At 36.7% G+C, this 17,309-nt stretch overlaps 1 protein-coding gene across 1 annotated transcript; it reads left to right on the top strand.

Annotated features, from left to right (window-relative positions):
* Nucleotides 1-362: 362 nt before the first annotated feature.
* Nucleotides 363-16,996, top strand: rbm25a (RNA binding motif protein 25a). The gene is made up of 18 exons (XM_084391989.1): nucleotides 363-528; nucleotides 894-1,005; nucleotides 1,091-1,140; nucleotides 1,835-2,008; nucleotides 2,621-2,678; nucleotides 2,973-3,133; nucleotides 5,065-5,253; nucleotides 5,809-5,892; nucleotides 9,629-9,876; nucleotides 12,179-12,290; nucleotides 12,595-12,684; nucleotides 13,306-13,379; nucleotides 13,589-13,739; nucleotides 13,823-14,201; nucleotides 14,936-15,240; nucleotides 15,355-15,453; nucleotides 15,534-15,581; nucleotides 16,004-16,996. Exons 2-18 carry the CDS (start codon nucleotides 912-914, stop codon nucleotides 16,094-16,096), a joined length of 2,409 nt encoding a protein of 802 aa, XP_084248115.1. The 5' UTR covers nucleotides 363-528; nucleotides 894-911; the 3' UTR covers nucleotides 16,097-16,996.
* Nucleotides 16,997-17,309: the final 313 nt, after the last annotated feature.

Below are 17,309 nucleotides of genomic sequence, written 5' to 3'. Positions count from 1 at the left end.
CTCAAAAAGTATCCCATTATGGTTTTATCCTATTCATCTAAAAAATATATTTTAATTAATTAATTAATTTCAACGATTTACATCTGACATAGTCTACTAATAAACATAATCTATCTCGAAAAAATGAATAAATACCCGTGGCCTTAATCTGGAATAATCCAACCGTCATCTTGCTATTTCAGATGCATTCTTGACAATAATTTACACCCTAATAAATTACACTTATAAATTTAATAACAACTGAATTTAGAATTTCTAGTGAAGACTTAAAACATGAGAATAATACTTTTAACCAACCATACCAGGTCACTAAGCCCCGCCTGTCTGTAACGCCAGTTTCATGCTAAATTGCCTTTCCTGACGCTGACGGTATTTCTTTGGGTTTTCAATGGATGCTCGTTATTATCAGAGGAACGCATGACCAAATCAAAAGAGAAACATTAGTTATTTTATTGTACAACTCGTACATCCATTCCTGTGGCGGAAAGGAGGTCACATTATTTCCAGCGGAGTAGATAACCGAATTTGGTGAGTCTTAATCAACAATATAGTAAATACAGAGCTTTTTTTCTTTTTCTTTTTTTTTTCTCAGCTGGCCTCCTAGTTTAATTAGGATATAATGGAGTTTAGTGATTTTATTTTGCTCTCAAAATAAATGTGGATGCAATGGCTGTTGATGCAAATATTGTGTTTCTTCCGCACAATCTCTTGGGTGGAAAGACAACTGGCTTTCATGTGATGCAGGACAGAGATTAAAACATGCATTGGTTACAAAGCAGGCAGATTTGGTATAGAATGTGCAGTCTGCATCTATGTTTACTAACGTTACATAAGAGTGAAATCCCAGTTAGTATGACTTTGTATGATCAAACACTTAAAGATTTCTCTGACAGATCGGTGTATCAGCAGAGATGTCATTCCCTCCTCACCTGAACCAAATAGCCCAGTTACCCCCTGGCATTTCCCCCACACAGTTTGCTGGCTTTCCCACCACTGTGCCTACAGGTAGGTCATGGAGACGAAAGAGATGTATATTCATATAGCCATATGGAGTGCTTATGACTGTCTTAATCTTTATTTATTTCCTCAGCAAGTCCAATAATGCCAGTCCCTGTAGGAATGATGACTTCATCTCCAGCGGTATGTACCAAGACTGCTGAAATGTTTGGTTTGGTTTCCTGAGAACGAATATTTAGTCCAAATATCCGTTTTGAATATTAACCCTGTTACCAGGATGAGAGAACATGTACAGTAGGTGTAACTTTTTCTTATAATCTGTTATATTGTGCTGTACATGTGTAATGTCCTGTTAATTTGTATACAAGAAATTTGGAGATTTGTTATTTTCATTTATTATTTGTCATTGATCATTGTATTTTTACTTTTAACAATGTTAATGATGTATTAAACAAACCATGGCAGATGATTGTGAGAGGGTGGGGAGCAATGGTAATTTTTATGGTTGTGTATTTCAATTATTTATTTATGTTTATTTATTTATTTTTTCTCTTCCTTTTCTTGTTAATTATTATGATGAAAAAAGGGAATGTACTGTTATTTCTTGTGCATTTGCATATTTTACACTTGTATGTATATTCCCAATAAATAAATCTTTTTTAAAAAGTCAGAAAATAAATTTGGATGTTATCTTATAGGCTATGCAGTTCACAGGTTCTAATTACAGAGAGACCATGTAGGATCTCATGGTGCAATATGCTTCCATTTTCAAATAGTAATCTGGTTTCAAATTCAGATGCATGGATCTGTGAGCCAGGTATAGTCTATTACATGCTAAAAATGACTCGCTACTAATTATTCCTTAAATGTCTCACAGGTTTTCGTTCAAACTGCAGTGCCAGTGGTTCAGAAGCTGACTCAGGAAGCCATTGCCACCCGTAACAAGGTCCCAGAGGAAGGTACGGGAACCAGCACAGGGCCGACCACCACAGTGTTTGTGGGAAACATCTCAGAAAAGGCCTCAGATATGTTGGTGCGGCAGTTGTTGGCGGTAAGTGTGGGGAATTTATTCACCAACTTTGTCTGCACAGTTATATTAAATATTTTAGACCCCTTTAAATGGTTAGTTCTCCCAAAAATGAAGATTCTGTCATAATTTAATCACCTTCATGCCGTTCCAAACTCCTGTTTGAAACACAATTGAAGATATCCCTCCATTTAAACTCCATTCACCCAAAACCCAAAACAGACATGAGCTTATATCATGAACAGATTTAATTTATGCTTTTATTTCATATAGAAACATTGATCAGTGCACATAAATAGAGCACATCAAATATGGTGAATGGAAGCCCAAACGTGCTTGCTTGATGCACGAGCAAGCAGGTACAGTTGAGCTTTACAAAATTTGATGTGCTCTATGTATAGTACGTGCATTGATCAAAAATATCTTAATTTGTGTTTTGAAGATGAATGGAAAACTTTGGGAAGGGATGTCAAGGGAAGGCAAATCATGATAATTTTTTTTAAACTATCCCTCTAAGCTGATTAACACATCCATTACTTGACCTGATGTTCTTTGGAATGTCTGTGTTATGTATCATTTAGCTCAGGATGTTTTCATAAGTCAGCTTTTCTCAACATATTTTTTTCTTCTCTGCAGAAATGTGGTTTGGTCCTCAGCTGGAAAAGAGTTCAGGGGGCTTCTGGAAAACTGCAAGGTATAAAGTAACACTATAATAACCCTCAGCGCAAAGCCTGTCAGTAGTTTGTAGTCCACCATTATCAAGAAACGTCTTATTGGGGAGCTCTAGCCATGCCATTTTTTACAGACTTTATTTTTTAATGTATTGAATACATTTTCTGAAGAATCCTTTCTTAGACGAGAGTCCTCTCATCTGTTTTTCTATCCTATAAAGCAATATGTTTAAAAAGATCACACCTTTAGCTATCTAAATTTGTGTCATCTTTCTCACCTGATGTTGTGAACTTATAAAATTTTTATTTGTTTGTAGCATTTGGTTTCTGTGAGTACAAAGAGCCAGAGTCCACGCTAAGAGCTCTCCGACTGCTTCACGAGCTGCAAGTGGGTGATAAGAAGTTACTTGTGAAGGTGGATGCAAAGACCAAAGCTCAACTGGAGACCTGGAAGGCCAGTCAGAGGAGACGAAACGGGGTAAGATGTCCTCCAGGACTAACTGCTAAATCGATACAATACAGTAGTCTTGTCAGTCATTAAAATACAGGAGTCTTTTGTAATTTCTCAAGGAGACATTAGATTGATCCAAAGTGAAAGTAATTACATTTTTAATGTTACAAAATATTTCATATAAATGCTGTTCTTTTGAACTTTCTATTCATCAAAGAATCCCGAAAAAATGTATCACGTTTCCACAAAAATATTAAAGGAGAACTCCGGTCAATTTTAACATTGAGCTCATTTTTTTGTACATTTGGAGTGCTGTCAGTACAGAGAACAACGATAAAAATTGGTGTTGCCTACACCGAGTTATCCTCTTTTTAAAATTTCAAACCGAGTTCACGCGCGTGATCATAGGTACTAAACCTATGCACGTGAACTCGACAATCGACTACTGTGGACTTCGACCGAAAACAGGATGTAAATACAGGTATGTGCGCTGGCTGAATAAACATCATTTTTATTAATATCTTTCACATCTACTGCAGTCAGATTCACCCGCGTTCACTCCGAAGGAATCACTCACATGACCTGTGCACTTGTAATGACACATCAAGGATGTTAAGAACCTAAAAGCAGGTTTAAAACTTGCCCCATTGAAGTCAACAGGATGCAAATTTTAAAAAGAGGATAACACGGTGTAGGCAACACCGATTTTTGTCGTTGTTCTCTGTACTGACAGCACTCCAAATGTACAAAAAATGAGCTCAATGTTAAAATTGACCGGAGTTCTCCTTTAAGCGGCTGTTCAAAATTTGATACTGCTCAGAAATGTTTCTAAAGCACCAAATCAGCATATTAGAATGATTTCTGAAGAATCATGTGACACTGAAGACTGACATAATGGCTGCTTTGCCACCATACATTTTATATATTTAAAATAGAGGAGTTATTTTAAATTGTAATAATATTACTGTTTTTACTGTAGTTTTAAATTAATAAATGTAGCTTTGGTGAGAATAAGAGACTTACTGACTCCAAACTTTTGAATGGTGGTGTACTAATATATATATATATATGAAGAGTTCAGATGCAAAAGCCTCTAAGTGCCATCTGAAATTTTCTTCTAGAATGATCATTTTTATCAAGCTCGTATATTTAAATTCAGAAATTTCACTTAAATGGCAATGAAAATGACCTATTTATTGTCATTTAAGTGAAATTACTGAACTTAAATATACAAGCTTGATAAAAATGATCATTCTAGAAGAAAATTTCAGATGGCACTTAGAGGCTTTTGCATCTGAACTCTTCATATGTGTGTGTATATTGCTAGATACATATAACACACACACACACACACACACACACACACACACACACACACACACACACACACACACACACACACACACACACACACACACACACACACACACACACACACACACAGTGGTGGCCAAAATGATTAGAACACCTGACAGATCTGAAAATATTGACCTTTGTTTGCCTCCAATTCATGATATAATTTCATAATGTTGAAAAAAAAAATGCAGATGGTTGCTCTGGGCATAACAAATATCAGATGAAGTGAGTCGTACTGTTTCATCTACTTTTAACTTTAATATTTGGTGTGTCCACCTTTGCAGTAATTACAGCAGCACAAATCTCTGACATAGTGTCTATATATTTCCTCAGAACTTCAACACTAATGTTATCCCATGCCTTCTGCAACTGAAGCCAAAGGCTTTCCTTTCAATGTGATGGGGCCAGTATATATATATATATAAAAGATATTAATTACTAGTATTAAAGTTTAAAATGAATGCTCCTCACGTGGTTCATTGATTGAAAGAGCTTTTGTGGATCATGTCAGTCCAAAGTTGTCCAGAGAATTTCCCTGTTTAGAGGAGTTTGTGAAAAGTGATAAGTATCAGATGTAACAGAAATGCATATCCCCTATACAGGCTCCTCAGACTGGAGAAGAGCCTAAAGACGAAGAGGAGGAAGAGGTTCTGGACGAGGAGACGAAGCGACGTGATCAGATGGTGAAGGGTGCCATTGACAGTCTGATCCGGGAATACTCCAGCGAGCTCTCGGCTTCCTCACAGGATGCTGAAGCCCATCAACGCAAGAAACGGAGAGAGAAGAAGGAGGTATTTAGGCTCTCGCTATGTATATAACCATACTGACCTGGCAGGCCTGTCATAATGACATCACTGAAATACTAGGACATTTGGCAGAAAGTTTCGCTTCAAATATTTTGACATAATTTATTCACTCACATGTTGTCCCAAACCCGTAACACTTACTTACTTTCTCAAAAGTCATCATGTGACTTCAGAAGACTTGGAATATTGCACTTAAGTCATATGAACTGCATTTATGATTATTTGTATATATGTTTGAAGCTTGAAAGCTTCAGTCTCCCTTTATTATAATTGTATGAAAAAGATCAAATGGGAAATTATTAAAAAATTCTAATTTTGTGTTACACGGATGAAAGAAAGTCATATCTGTCTTAACATGAGAGTGAATAAATGGTGACAGAACTTTTATTTTTGGTTGAACTAATCCTTTCTAGATGTATTTAGAAAGGTCTGGAAAACTAATTCTGATTATTGCTCTTAAAGTTCATATTTTTAAACGGTTGAATCTATCTGCTTCTGCTAAGATGGACTTATAGATTTTGCTATAATACTTTTCCCCAGGATGATATAAATGCCATGGAGCTGGAGGATGACAAGCGAGACCTGATTTCCAGAGAGATAAGCAAATTCAGAGACACACACAAGGTAACACAATCCTTTTCTCCTCCCTTCTCTCTGTTCTTTTCTTAACCTAGTCTGTGGACTGAAGACGGCCACATCTAGAGTACTCTAAACCCACATTATTATAACTGAAACTACACCTGAATAGCGTAAATTCACACAAATAAATCCGTAGTACCACTTTGATATAACCTGCCCATTTTAGACAGCTGTGCTGGGCAATTTTCTTATCCAAGAAACATCATTATTGACATTTATTACAAATAATGCCACTTTTGTTGTGTTTTTTCCATCTAGCAGCATCTAAGCATAAGATCTAACAAAATGGAGGCTTAAAAATGTGTTAGATGACAGCATTAGAAGCTGTTCTCTAGAATGGTTATAGGAAAGATAGGGCAGAAGCCTCTTAGATTGTTCCCACTCAGAGAAACAGTGGCTGCAGATGCGCAGGACCAGTTCAGGCTAGTTTTACCACACAAAAAAAAAGTGCATGAACGAACTGTAAACCTCCCTCTAAAGCTAATCTGTTCATTAAACCCCACCATTACGGTAGAGGTCATATGGTGACTAAAGCAAGATGAATCTCAGAGCTTTGGAAAAAGTTGCTGGAATAGAGGATGTAAGTATGAGCCCCCTCTTCTATTATTCATATCTTGGGCGCCCCCTTCTGGAGGATAAACAAAGGCGCAACTGGCTCTTGGCCTCAGAGATGCTGCACTGAGGATGCTGTAGTGTTAAAATGACCCGCTGAAATGTAACACACTTTCATATCTTGACCCCAGAAGACAAACAGTAATCCTGAGTGTGTGTGTTCGGCGGAAGTTGTTCGATAAACCGTATTTTTGGAAGTTGTTGTGTGGGCAGAGCTCAGTGAACTTTTGCGAGTCCTCTGTGTAAAAGAGTGGTTTTGGTGAGAAATGCAGTACTGAATAACCACTGCAGTATTTTTCACTGTAGTCTGAGGGGGGCGCCATTTCACAGCACGCACAAAGCTGAAGATTGCTCAGGTAAGATTGTCATATTTGTCTTTTTTCATTCCCTCTTTCTCTCCGTTTCTATCTATTGTTTTTGTTTTTTTGTTGTTGTTACATTACATTTGATGCAGTGATACATTACAACTGATACATTATCAGATTGAATTTGCCTATATCTGCGTATTTAAAGGAACACGCTGACTTTTTGGGACTTTAGCTTATTCACCGTATCCCCCAGAGTTAGATAAGTTCATACATACCCTTCCCATCTCCGTGCGTGCCGTAACTCTGTCTGATGCGGAGCCTAGCCTAGCTTAGCACAAAGACTGGAAGTAAACGGCTCCAGCTAGCATACTGCTCCCGATAAGTGACAAAATAACGGCAACATTTTCCTATTTACATGTTGTGATTTGTATAGTCACAGCGTGTACAAATAACAAGGTCACATGAGGCACAGCCATCTTCTAACCATATACATACTGGGAACTATATTCTCAGAAGGCGAAGCTCTGCTACTTGGGTGGAGTGATTTGCTTGCAGCACCTGAGAAGCCCCGTGGTGAGGAGAAGAGAGTTCGCTCAGAGTTGGAGTAAATCACTCCGCAGAAGTAGCAGTGCTTCACCTTCTGAGAATGTAGTTCCCAGTATGAATACAGCCTTTACATAGGAGTCTTAAAGGCGCAGGCCTTTTTTTTTGCATAAAGACTTGTTTAACATTATAAGTGGAACAAAATTAATAATAAAAAGTATGAGTCTATGACCCACCTTAAAGAGATATAAAAAATAATAAAAAATAAAAGGTATTGTCTCAACCTGTTTTCATTGAGTTTATTCAGAGTTAAGTTTATCAATAAAATTTTTGGCTCATTAAAATTCAACGAAAGGAAAGTCAGTTCCATACAATCCCACTTAGTGCTCATCTTTTCATCTCTCTTTCTCCTTGCCTTTCCTCTTTTCTCAGCGTTCACCATTCAGAGCAGAGAGTCGCTCTCCACAGTAAACATTCAATATCTTTTCTATTGTCACAGCTATTTGAAACGTTTAGTGTTTCTGTAGCCTCTCCGTCTCTGGATGGTCAGCGTCTGTTTCCGTCTTTATTTGTTTATATTTGTTGGTCGACTGAGGCCTGAGGGACAACAGAAGACGACCCTTGGGTGAGACTCCACCTCTCTGATTTCATTCATTTTGCCAAAGTGAATGTATTTGGATGGTACAGTGTATTACAGATCTCTTCAAAACTGATTTAAAAAGAAATCAGTGAATGGAAATAATGAACACTGCTTTAAAATCCGCTGTTGCACTATGAGAGAAATACACAGTGTGTGTAGAGATTAATGATGTACCAGGTCGATACCAACACCAAAAAGTGTAATAATGCAAGTCAAATTGGTCCCCAAGGGCTGTCTGACTGACAGGTGCGTATATATGTGTGTGAACAGTCACTTCTTGGTCAAAATGGACGTTTTGGAGAGGTATTCATTAAAAGGGTCAGTTTTATAGGAATGGACAAAAATATGTTTGTGGTGTAAATGCAGCCAAATAGATGTTGCTGTGTATTATTTTATTAATATTAATCAAACACTTCTGATTACTCTAATAATTGGGCTAAAAATGCTTTCCATTGTTTTATTTTAATTTAATATTTATATTTATATTCATATTCATATTTTTACTGTTTAAATAAATGTGCGTAAAGTGTGCATATATTTATGTTTGTATATAAATGTATGTGTGTATATATACGCTACCATTTAAAAGTTTTGGGTCAACAAGATTTGTATTTATTTTATGAAAGAAATTAATACTTTTATTCAGCAATAATGTTTTAAATTGATCAAAAGTGACAGTAAATACAAATAAATCCTATTTCAAATAATTTATGAACTTTCGTTTCATCAAATAATCCTGAAAAAGGTGTCATGGTTTCCATAAAATATTTGCACAACTGTTTTCAAATGATAATAATAAGAGAGTATCAAATCAGCATATTAGAATGATTTCTGAAGGATCATGTGAGACTGCAGTAATGATCTAAAATATAACTTTGCCATCAAAGGAATGCATTTTACAATAGAAACTGAATAATATTTCACAAAATGCATCCTTGGAGAGCATAAAATACTTTTTTCAAAAAAAAAAAAATCTTACTGACCCCAAACTTTTGAATGTAGTGTATTTATTAAGCATATTTGTTTTTGCTGTGGTAATGAAACTGATATTGAGAATTCAACTCTTATTGGTACAGACTACAAACATTTTATCACAACAACCCTGGTAGGGAGAATGTTTAAATATATTTGTGTGTATGTGAACTAACCCACCTTTCCTCCTTAAGGTCTAGTTTTAATGTCATTTCTGGCAATGAAGCAATCTCTGACCACAGAGAGAAATGTCTGCCAAAGACAACACTGAAATCTTTTCAGGTCAATCAGAGAGAAAGTATCTTTAGTGCAGTGTGGGCTGTGTATCTGCAATCAAAATGATTACTCTATTTTAAATATTTCAGATATTATAAATAGTCCATAATCATGTAGGATGATATTTTCAATGAAGTATCCAATAAAATGTGTACAATGAAACTTTATATATGAAACTTTATATGGAAGAGGAATACTGTGTGTGCATCTGTTGAGTGTAAGTGCTGAAATCATGAGATTTTCATCTGGCTTCATTATTTTAAACCTCATTCTGTTTCCAGGGAGATTCTGGAACTTTGCTCTTTTTCTATATGTGTGTTCTCACACTTACATGAACTAATTTCTCTTTTTCCCCACCGGAACACTGCAGAAACTAGAGGAGGAGAAGGAGAAAGAAAAACAGCAAATTGAGAAAGAGAGGAGAGAAAGAGATAAAGAGAGAGAGCGAGAGAAAGAACGGCGTGACCGAGAGAGAGAGAAAGAGCGGGAGAGAGAGCGACAGAAGGAGAGGGAAAAGGAGCGAGAGAGAGAGCGAGACCGTGAACGTGAGAGAACTAAGGAGAAAGAGCGGGAGAAAGAGAGAAGTCGTGATCGCAGTAAAGACAGAAGCAGATCAAGGTGTGTATGACTAGAATCTTTACAAACATCTGTATTTGAAAGTTGACTGATGTGTTACTTAATAAAGGTGTGCAGTTTGCAAGATTTACATTTTTTTAAATTATATTTTGACATTTATTTCCCATATTCCGTTTTGCTCGGAAATGCATCACATTACTTAATTCTGTGCACTCCCCTTATGTTCCGGGTCAAATTGACCCGCATTGGATTCAATACAATTCCTCAAAAATCACACTATGAAAAACAACAAAGATTCAGGTTCAAACTGTAAACTTTTAATATCAACATTTGTCAAATATTCCAAAAAATATACATCTTAAGATATGATTTAATGAAAATGTTTTTTAACCATTTTTTAAAACTATTTAAAATTTGAATATAAGTTATATTTATATATATTTGCATATAAAATTTTTTTAACTTTTTTTTTTTTTTTTTGCTTAGAACATCATAACTGAACAATTAATCAATTAATCTGAGCTAATTTTTCCTGCTGTCTATGTCGAAGTCTCAATATATTTCAGATATCTTGAATATATAAATGAGAGCTTATTTTACTATCTGTGTCTGTCAAAAATTTTCATTTGTAATTTGCAATTAATTCTGAACACCATGATTTAGCTTTTTCAAGTGTGTTTGGTTTGGGTTAGAGCACTTTTAGATACACTTACACTTTAGAACTGGAGTTGATGCCCTGACATACATAAAATAAATGTTTTTATTTTGTGTCTGTACAGTTGCTTTTGAATAGCTGACTATGATGGTCAAATTGACCTGCGAACATCACAAACGTAATAGTAATTTTGTTTGTATATGTAAAAAAAAAACACCAGCATGTTGAAACTTTGCATGCATGTTCATGATGATAAATGTGAAAAAGTCACAAAATATCAAGAAAAAAAAAAAGGTTTAATATTATTTCAGGTAGCTTGAAAAAATAAATGATAGGTAATTTTTACCATCTGTGGCTGACAAAATATTTTTCTGCATTGAAATAAGTGTGGAAAACCATTTTTTTTAGCTTCATAAGGTAGTAAAAAAATAAAATAACAAAATATAACCAAGAAATGTTATTATTTTTGGTCCGTACAGTTGCCTTAGAGCGTTAAAATATGCGGGTCAAATTGACCCGCGAACATCACGAAAGGAACAGTAATTTTGTTTGTATATGTCAAAAAACACCAGCATGTTGAAACTTTGCATGCATGTTCATGATGATAAATGAGAAAAAGTCACAAAATATCAAGAAAAAAAACATAGGTTAACCAGTATTTCCAACAACTAGAAAATCTAAACGGGTCAAATTGACCCGCAACATAACACAAGGGTTAATGTGCGGCGAAATCCCATTCCATGTTATTTGAAAAGACGTCATGAAATCGCCTCAGGTTGCGACTGTAATCATGGTTCCCTGAGAAGGGAACGAAACGAGACTCCTTCCAAATCAAGTCCACCACCTTAGGGTGCAGTCTCCAATGCCCGGGCCTCAGCCCCTGCCTCGACAGGATGTCCGCTCTCTGGTTCAGGTGCCCAGGGATGTATATTGCTCTCAAGGAGAGCTGCTTGCCCTGGGACCACAGGAGGATCTGGTGTGCCAGTCTGCAAAGAGGGTGCGACCGCAGACCCCCTGATGATTTATGTACGAGACTACCGATGTGTTGTCTGAGCGGACAAGAACATGATAGCCTCTGAGGTCTGGGAGGAATAGCGAGGGCATGGGGGAAACTGCTTAGTCACCAAATTTTCGTTCTAATATAGTGTATTATTTCATCTCTATCAGTGTCAAAGAGATTGTCTGTTTTCTAGTGTGCTCCTGAAAGTTCAGATATCTCTCATTAAAATGTATAGTCTTTATCTTCAGGGAAAACTGAAGCAAACAAACCTAAATCATTTCTTTATTTGTATAGCACCTTTCAAACAGTGTTTCTCCTAGTGCTTCACATGACAAAGAATATACAGAACATATGCAACTGTAGTTTATAAATAAATGAAGTAGGACAAATTAAAAAGCAGTAATTCCCTAAAACATAAAAAGGACATATAATATAGGTAAACAAAACAAAAACAAATATAATAAAGTAAAAAGAGTATAAAACACGTACTTATATTTGTAGTATTTGTAAAACCATTTTAATGGGGTCTTTAGAGTACGTGGTTTTTCCAGAGTTCCATCGAAAAGCTTCGTCTAAAAGCTTTGTCTCTATATCCTTTGTAAGTGTTGTTTATCTTCTGTAAGTAGTATAATTGCTAGTTTCTAATGTACGGAATAAATGTTATGTGTGGGCGCGATTTTGTTTTGAAGGGAGAAGAGTCGAGAAGAGAAGAAAAGGGAGCGAGAGGAAGATGAGGAGGAGGCGTACGAACGACGGAAGCTGGAGAGGAAGCTCCGTGAAAAGGAGGCAGCCTATCAGGAGGTTTGAAATCTTTATCTTTCTAGAAGACCATAAAGGAACATCACAGATAACATGATTTCCTTGCTCTTTGCGAATTAAGAATTTTATCTACTTTAAATGTTCATTTTGAAATTAAATGAGTAGGTTTTGGGTCCATAAAGCTGGTGAGAGGATATCTGTGCCGTTTCCGGAGCACTGCTTCTGTCTCTGGAGCTCTGTAGTGTCCTGCTTCTAAATCACCTGACCTCCTTTATGCCAAACAGGACAAACAGAATTGTGTTTGAAACCGAACACAGTAAAATACTGAAATGTTTGTCTTTCACAGCGCCTGAAGAACTGGGAGATCAGAGAGAGGAAAAAAGCAAGGGACTACAGTAAAGAAACAGAGCGAGAGGAGGAAAGACACAGAGAGATGGTAAGAATAAATGGATGAAAACCAATAGTTATCCGAGTGTATTATACATGATGATTCAAGTAAAACATCATATGGGTCACCAAACAAAATGATTTTTTACAATGTCTTGCTTACTAGGACTGCATTTATTTGATCAAAAATACAGTAAAAACAGTCATTTTGTGAAATATTACAATTTAAAATGACTGTTTTACTATATTTTAAAATGTAATTTATTCCTGTGATGGAAAAGCTGAATTTTCGGAATCCTTACGCCAGTCTTCAGTGTCACATGATCTTTCAGAAATCATTAAAATATGCTGCTTTGGTGCTCAAGAAACATTTCTTATCAATGTTGAAAACATGGTGATGCATGCTTATTTGTAATGATGCATTTATTTGTAATATTACATTTATATATAATGTTATAAAAAATTATTAGTAAATTCTTTACTGTCTGCAAAGTTTTGAACAGTAGTGTTCATATTTTTACTAAAATATTTTTGCCAAAGTAAATTAGTCTAGCACACATGGGAAACTTAACAGCCACATAAAATCATCTTGGATATTGTGTGAGGATTCAATATATCACTCTAGTGGTCCGAGAAAATTATGCAAGTAAAGCTTTGTGTTTTTCTTCAGACTAAAGAAGCCAAGCGCCTGAAAGAGTTCCTGGAGGATTATGATGATGACAGAGACGATCCCAAATACTACAGGTACAAACCTTTAGAATGATGGTATTGCTGCTTTTTTTACATGTCAGGGTAATTCAATAACAGTACTGCAATTTTTTAAGTTTTGTAAGAATACACAAAAAGTGTGAAAATGTTATTGAAATGTTATTTAATATCTTATAAAACCCACCAAAATTACACCTTTCACCCTGTCTATTTTACTTGTCTTGTTCTCTCTTTGTCTCTCTCAGGGGCAGTGCATTGCAGAAGCGATTGAGAGATAGGGAGAAAGAGCTGGAATTAGATGAGAGAGACCGAAAAAGAGAGAAAGATGAGTTGGAGGAGATCAGAAAGAGACTCCTAGCAGAAGGACACCCAGATCCTGATGCTGAACTTCAGAGGGTGCGTATGTGTGTGCGTTTTTATGTCTGCATTTATCTGTGTGCGCGTGTATGTGTAACTGTGTGTGGTTTTTTGCCTTAAAGATAGAGCAGGAGGCCGAGAAGCAGCAGCAGCCTCCTCTAAAGCAAGAGCAGAGTGAGGAGGTGCTGCAAGTCTCCCGTGAGGAGCATCAGAGAAAAGGAGGTGTGGAGAAGGAGGCGTACTCGGACAATAACATCACAGACCAAGAGGAAGATGAAGAGGAGGATGACGATGATGAGCGAGAGGCCAAGCCATGCCTGAAGCCCACACTTAGACCTGTTACCACGGCACCCTCTGTCTCTTCAGCCAGTGGGAACGCCTCACCCCTCACACCCATCAGCGAATCACCTCGCGACAACATCGCTCCACATGAGAACTCTTCACATGAGGCCCCACCCACAGAAGAGCTCCGGCCTAAGATAGGCCTCAGTCTCAAACTAGGTCTGTGTGTCATTAAAATTACTGCCACAACAGCATTTGAGCCGATGTACAATACCGCTCAAAAGTTTGGGTCAGCAAACCTGTTGGGTCAGTATTCCTGTGATGGCAAAGCTGAATTTTCAGCATCATTACTTCATTCTTCAAAGTCACATGATCCTTCAGAAATCATTTGAATATGATGATTTGCTGCTCAAGAAACCATTCTAATTATTATCAATGTTGAAAACAGTTGTCCTGCTTAATATTTTTGTGCAAACCATGATGACATTTTTATTTTTTGATGAATAGAAAGCTTAAAAACACATCATCAATGTCTTTACTGTCAGTTTTGATCAATTGCTAAATGAAAGTATTAATTTATTCAAAGAAATACTGACCCAAATCTTTTGAACGGTATTTTAAATTCAATAGTTACTTCAGCCTGAACCACTTAGCAACTTGATTAAACATTTTTTTAAATATAATTGTAGCCTTAGATGTGATGCGTTATTTTTTATTTTTTATCTTCTGGTTTGCATTGATACGATGTTCAGCATTCAACATCTAACTGACAGGTGACATCGTAGTATTTGCATACTGAACTGCATTTGGTCTTTTGTTTTACATTTACATACTGAACTATGATTGGCCTTGTCTTCCATGTTTCTATTTAACCATCTATGGCCACTCACCCATCATCTTTAAATCACAAAAGTTTTTCTTCTTTTTCACGTTATGCTTTTTTTTCCTCTCAGGTGCTGCAGGAAGTCCTAAAATGCCACAGGCAGTAAGACGAAAGGCTCTTGCTGTAGTGGACAGCGTCTTTAATAAGTTTGATGAGGAGACAGAGGAAGCACCCAAGAAGAGGAAGCTGGTACCTCTCGATTACAGTGAGGATGAGAGGGGAGGTCTTAGCCTAGATGGAGCAGAGGTCACGGGGACACGACCTGGTGTTAACACAGAAGAGAAACGAAAACATATCAAGAGTCTGATTGAGAAAATTCCCACAGTCAAACAAGAGCTGTTTAATTATCCACTGGACTGGAACATGGTGGACACGGTGAGAGAAAACATTATTGACAAGCCTTTAATGTGGCCTGTAATTACTCAGCCTAGATATTGATCAGTAATGTGTGTGGGTGCAATGTATCAATGACACTTTTTCCCCACACAGACATTGATGGACAGGAGGATCCGTCCCTGGATCAATAAGAAAATCATAGAATACATTGGAGAGGAGGAAGCCACACTAGTCGACTTTGTCTGTTCCAAGGTATGTTTGTGTTTCTAACTGGGTGGTAATGTTGTCTGTTCTCCTTTCTTGGCATTAGTTTGTTTTTTGTCTTGTTGCAGGTCATGGCTCACAGCACACCAGAGGGAATTCTGGATGATGTTGCCATGGTAAATTGCACATGGAAAAGTGTCTACACTTTATATACACGCGCACACACACACACAAAATAAATACTATTGGGTGAATCTCACAAAACTTGCAAAGTCAGTAATCATATTTCTCCCCAAATTCCTTATGTTGTATTATATTATATTATATTGTATTGTAGTAGAACTATTAAGGTTGTTTGCATTGTGAAATTATTTTCATGACACTTAAGCACTTTTATCATGACCACAGTGCCAAAAATCTTATTGAATCCCATCAAATTATTATTATTCTCATACCAGTACCAGTAAGTAACCACAAAAACTATAAAGCATTTACATTTATTTAAATGAAATCAGATTTTTATAGTTATAGTAATACAGTTTTTATAGTGATAGTAATTCTTTTGCTGTGTGGATAATCAGGGATGTGTTTTCTACAGGTACTGGATGAAGAAGCGGAAGTCTTTATAGTGAAAATGTGGAGACTTCTGATCTACGAAACAGAAGCCAAGAAAATCGGCCTGGTAAAATAACATGAACTGAGAGAGAGAAACAAGCAGGAGAGAGGGTGAAGTAAGCCTGGCTTCTCCTGCTTTTAGAGCCTTTAAATTAAAGTATGGTGGATGAACACCACAGACTGATGCACTTCAACTCTTCCTATATACTCTAGAGGATTAACTGCACAGCTATGTGTGTGTGTGTGTGTGTGTGTGCCTGTGTGCATGTGTACACTGGTGTGAGGTAGAGTGTGTGTGTGTGCGCGCGTGTGCGCATGTGTACACTGGTGTGAGGTAGAGTGTGTGTCTGTGTGCGCGTGTGTGCATGTGTACACTTGTGTGTGTGTGTGTGCGTGTGCGCGCGTGTGCATGTGTACACTGTTGTGAGGTAGAGTGTGTGTGCGCATGTGTACACTGGTGTATGTGTGTATATAATAGGCATGTGCCAGTTGGTCTGAAAGCATTGCCAAAACTGTGTAAAAGTTGAAAGTTTCTTTCATGCCCAGATTAAACAGGGAGTCTAGTTTGGCTGGCTGTTTTCCATTTCACTTAGTTGTAGGTTTTATTTAATTCTCTTGAAGTCTCAATTTTAGCACAACCAAGTTCAATCAGCTAACTTTTTTTTCCCCCCCTTTTATTATTTACGTGAACTCAGTTGGTTTTTACTGTCCACTTGCCTCATTACAGAAAAGTATGATTTTTCTTGTGTGTGTGCTGTATCAACAAAACATAATGTTTAAATAGGGATTAAATATCTAATTGTAAACGTGCTGAATGAAGCCATACATGTGGAGAAATGGGATTTTCTCCAAGTTTGTCTGGTTTTGCAGCAGTGGTTTTGAATGTGGTGTATTTTGCACATACCAGCCCATTTGAAGGTTTGTTTCCATGGTGATTGCTTTGACTTTGAAATATTAAAATGTTTGATTTTCTAAACTGGAACCAGTACTTTTTTTGCTACTTTTATCTCATTCTCTCTCTTTTTTTGTTTGTTTGTAGTTCTCAGATCTTTTATCATGCAGATACAATTTGCTTTGAGATGTCACACTGCCATGTTGACCACAGATTAGTAACAAAGATAAGTAACATTATATAATGTATTTTTATGACTTATTGGTTATCCCTTAACAGATCAGTGTTTCATATATTTACCAATGAATTCTGGAGAATGGGGCACGGTTTGGAACCACATGAGGATGAGTAAATGATAACATTATTTTCTTTTTTGGGTGAACTATGCCTTTAATTT

Source organism: Rutilus rutilus, assembly GCF_951802725.1.
Source record: "Rutilus rutilus genome assembly, chromosome: 20".
Classification (NCBI taxonomy): domain Eukaryota; kingdom Metazoa; phylum Chordata; class Actinopteri; order Cypriniformes; family Leuciscidae; genus Rutilus; species Rutilus rutilus.
This window is presented reverse-complemented; position numbering and strand designations above follow the sequence as displayed.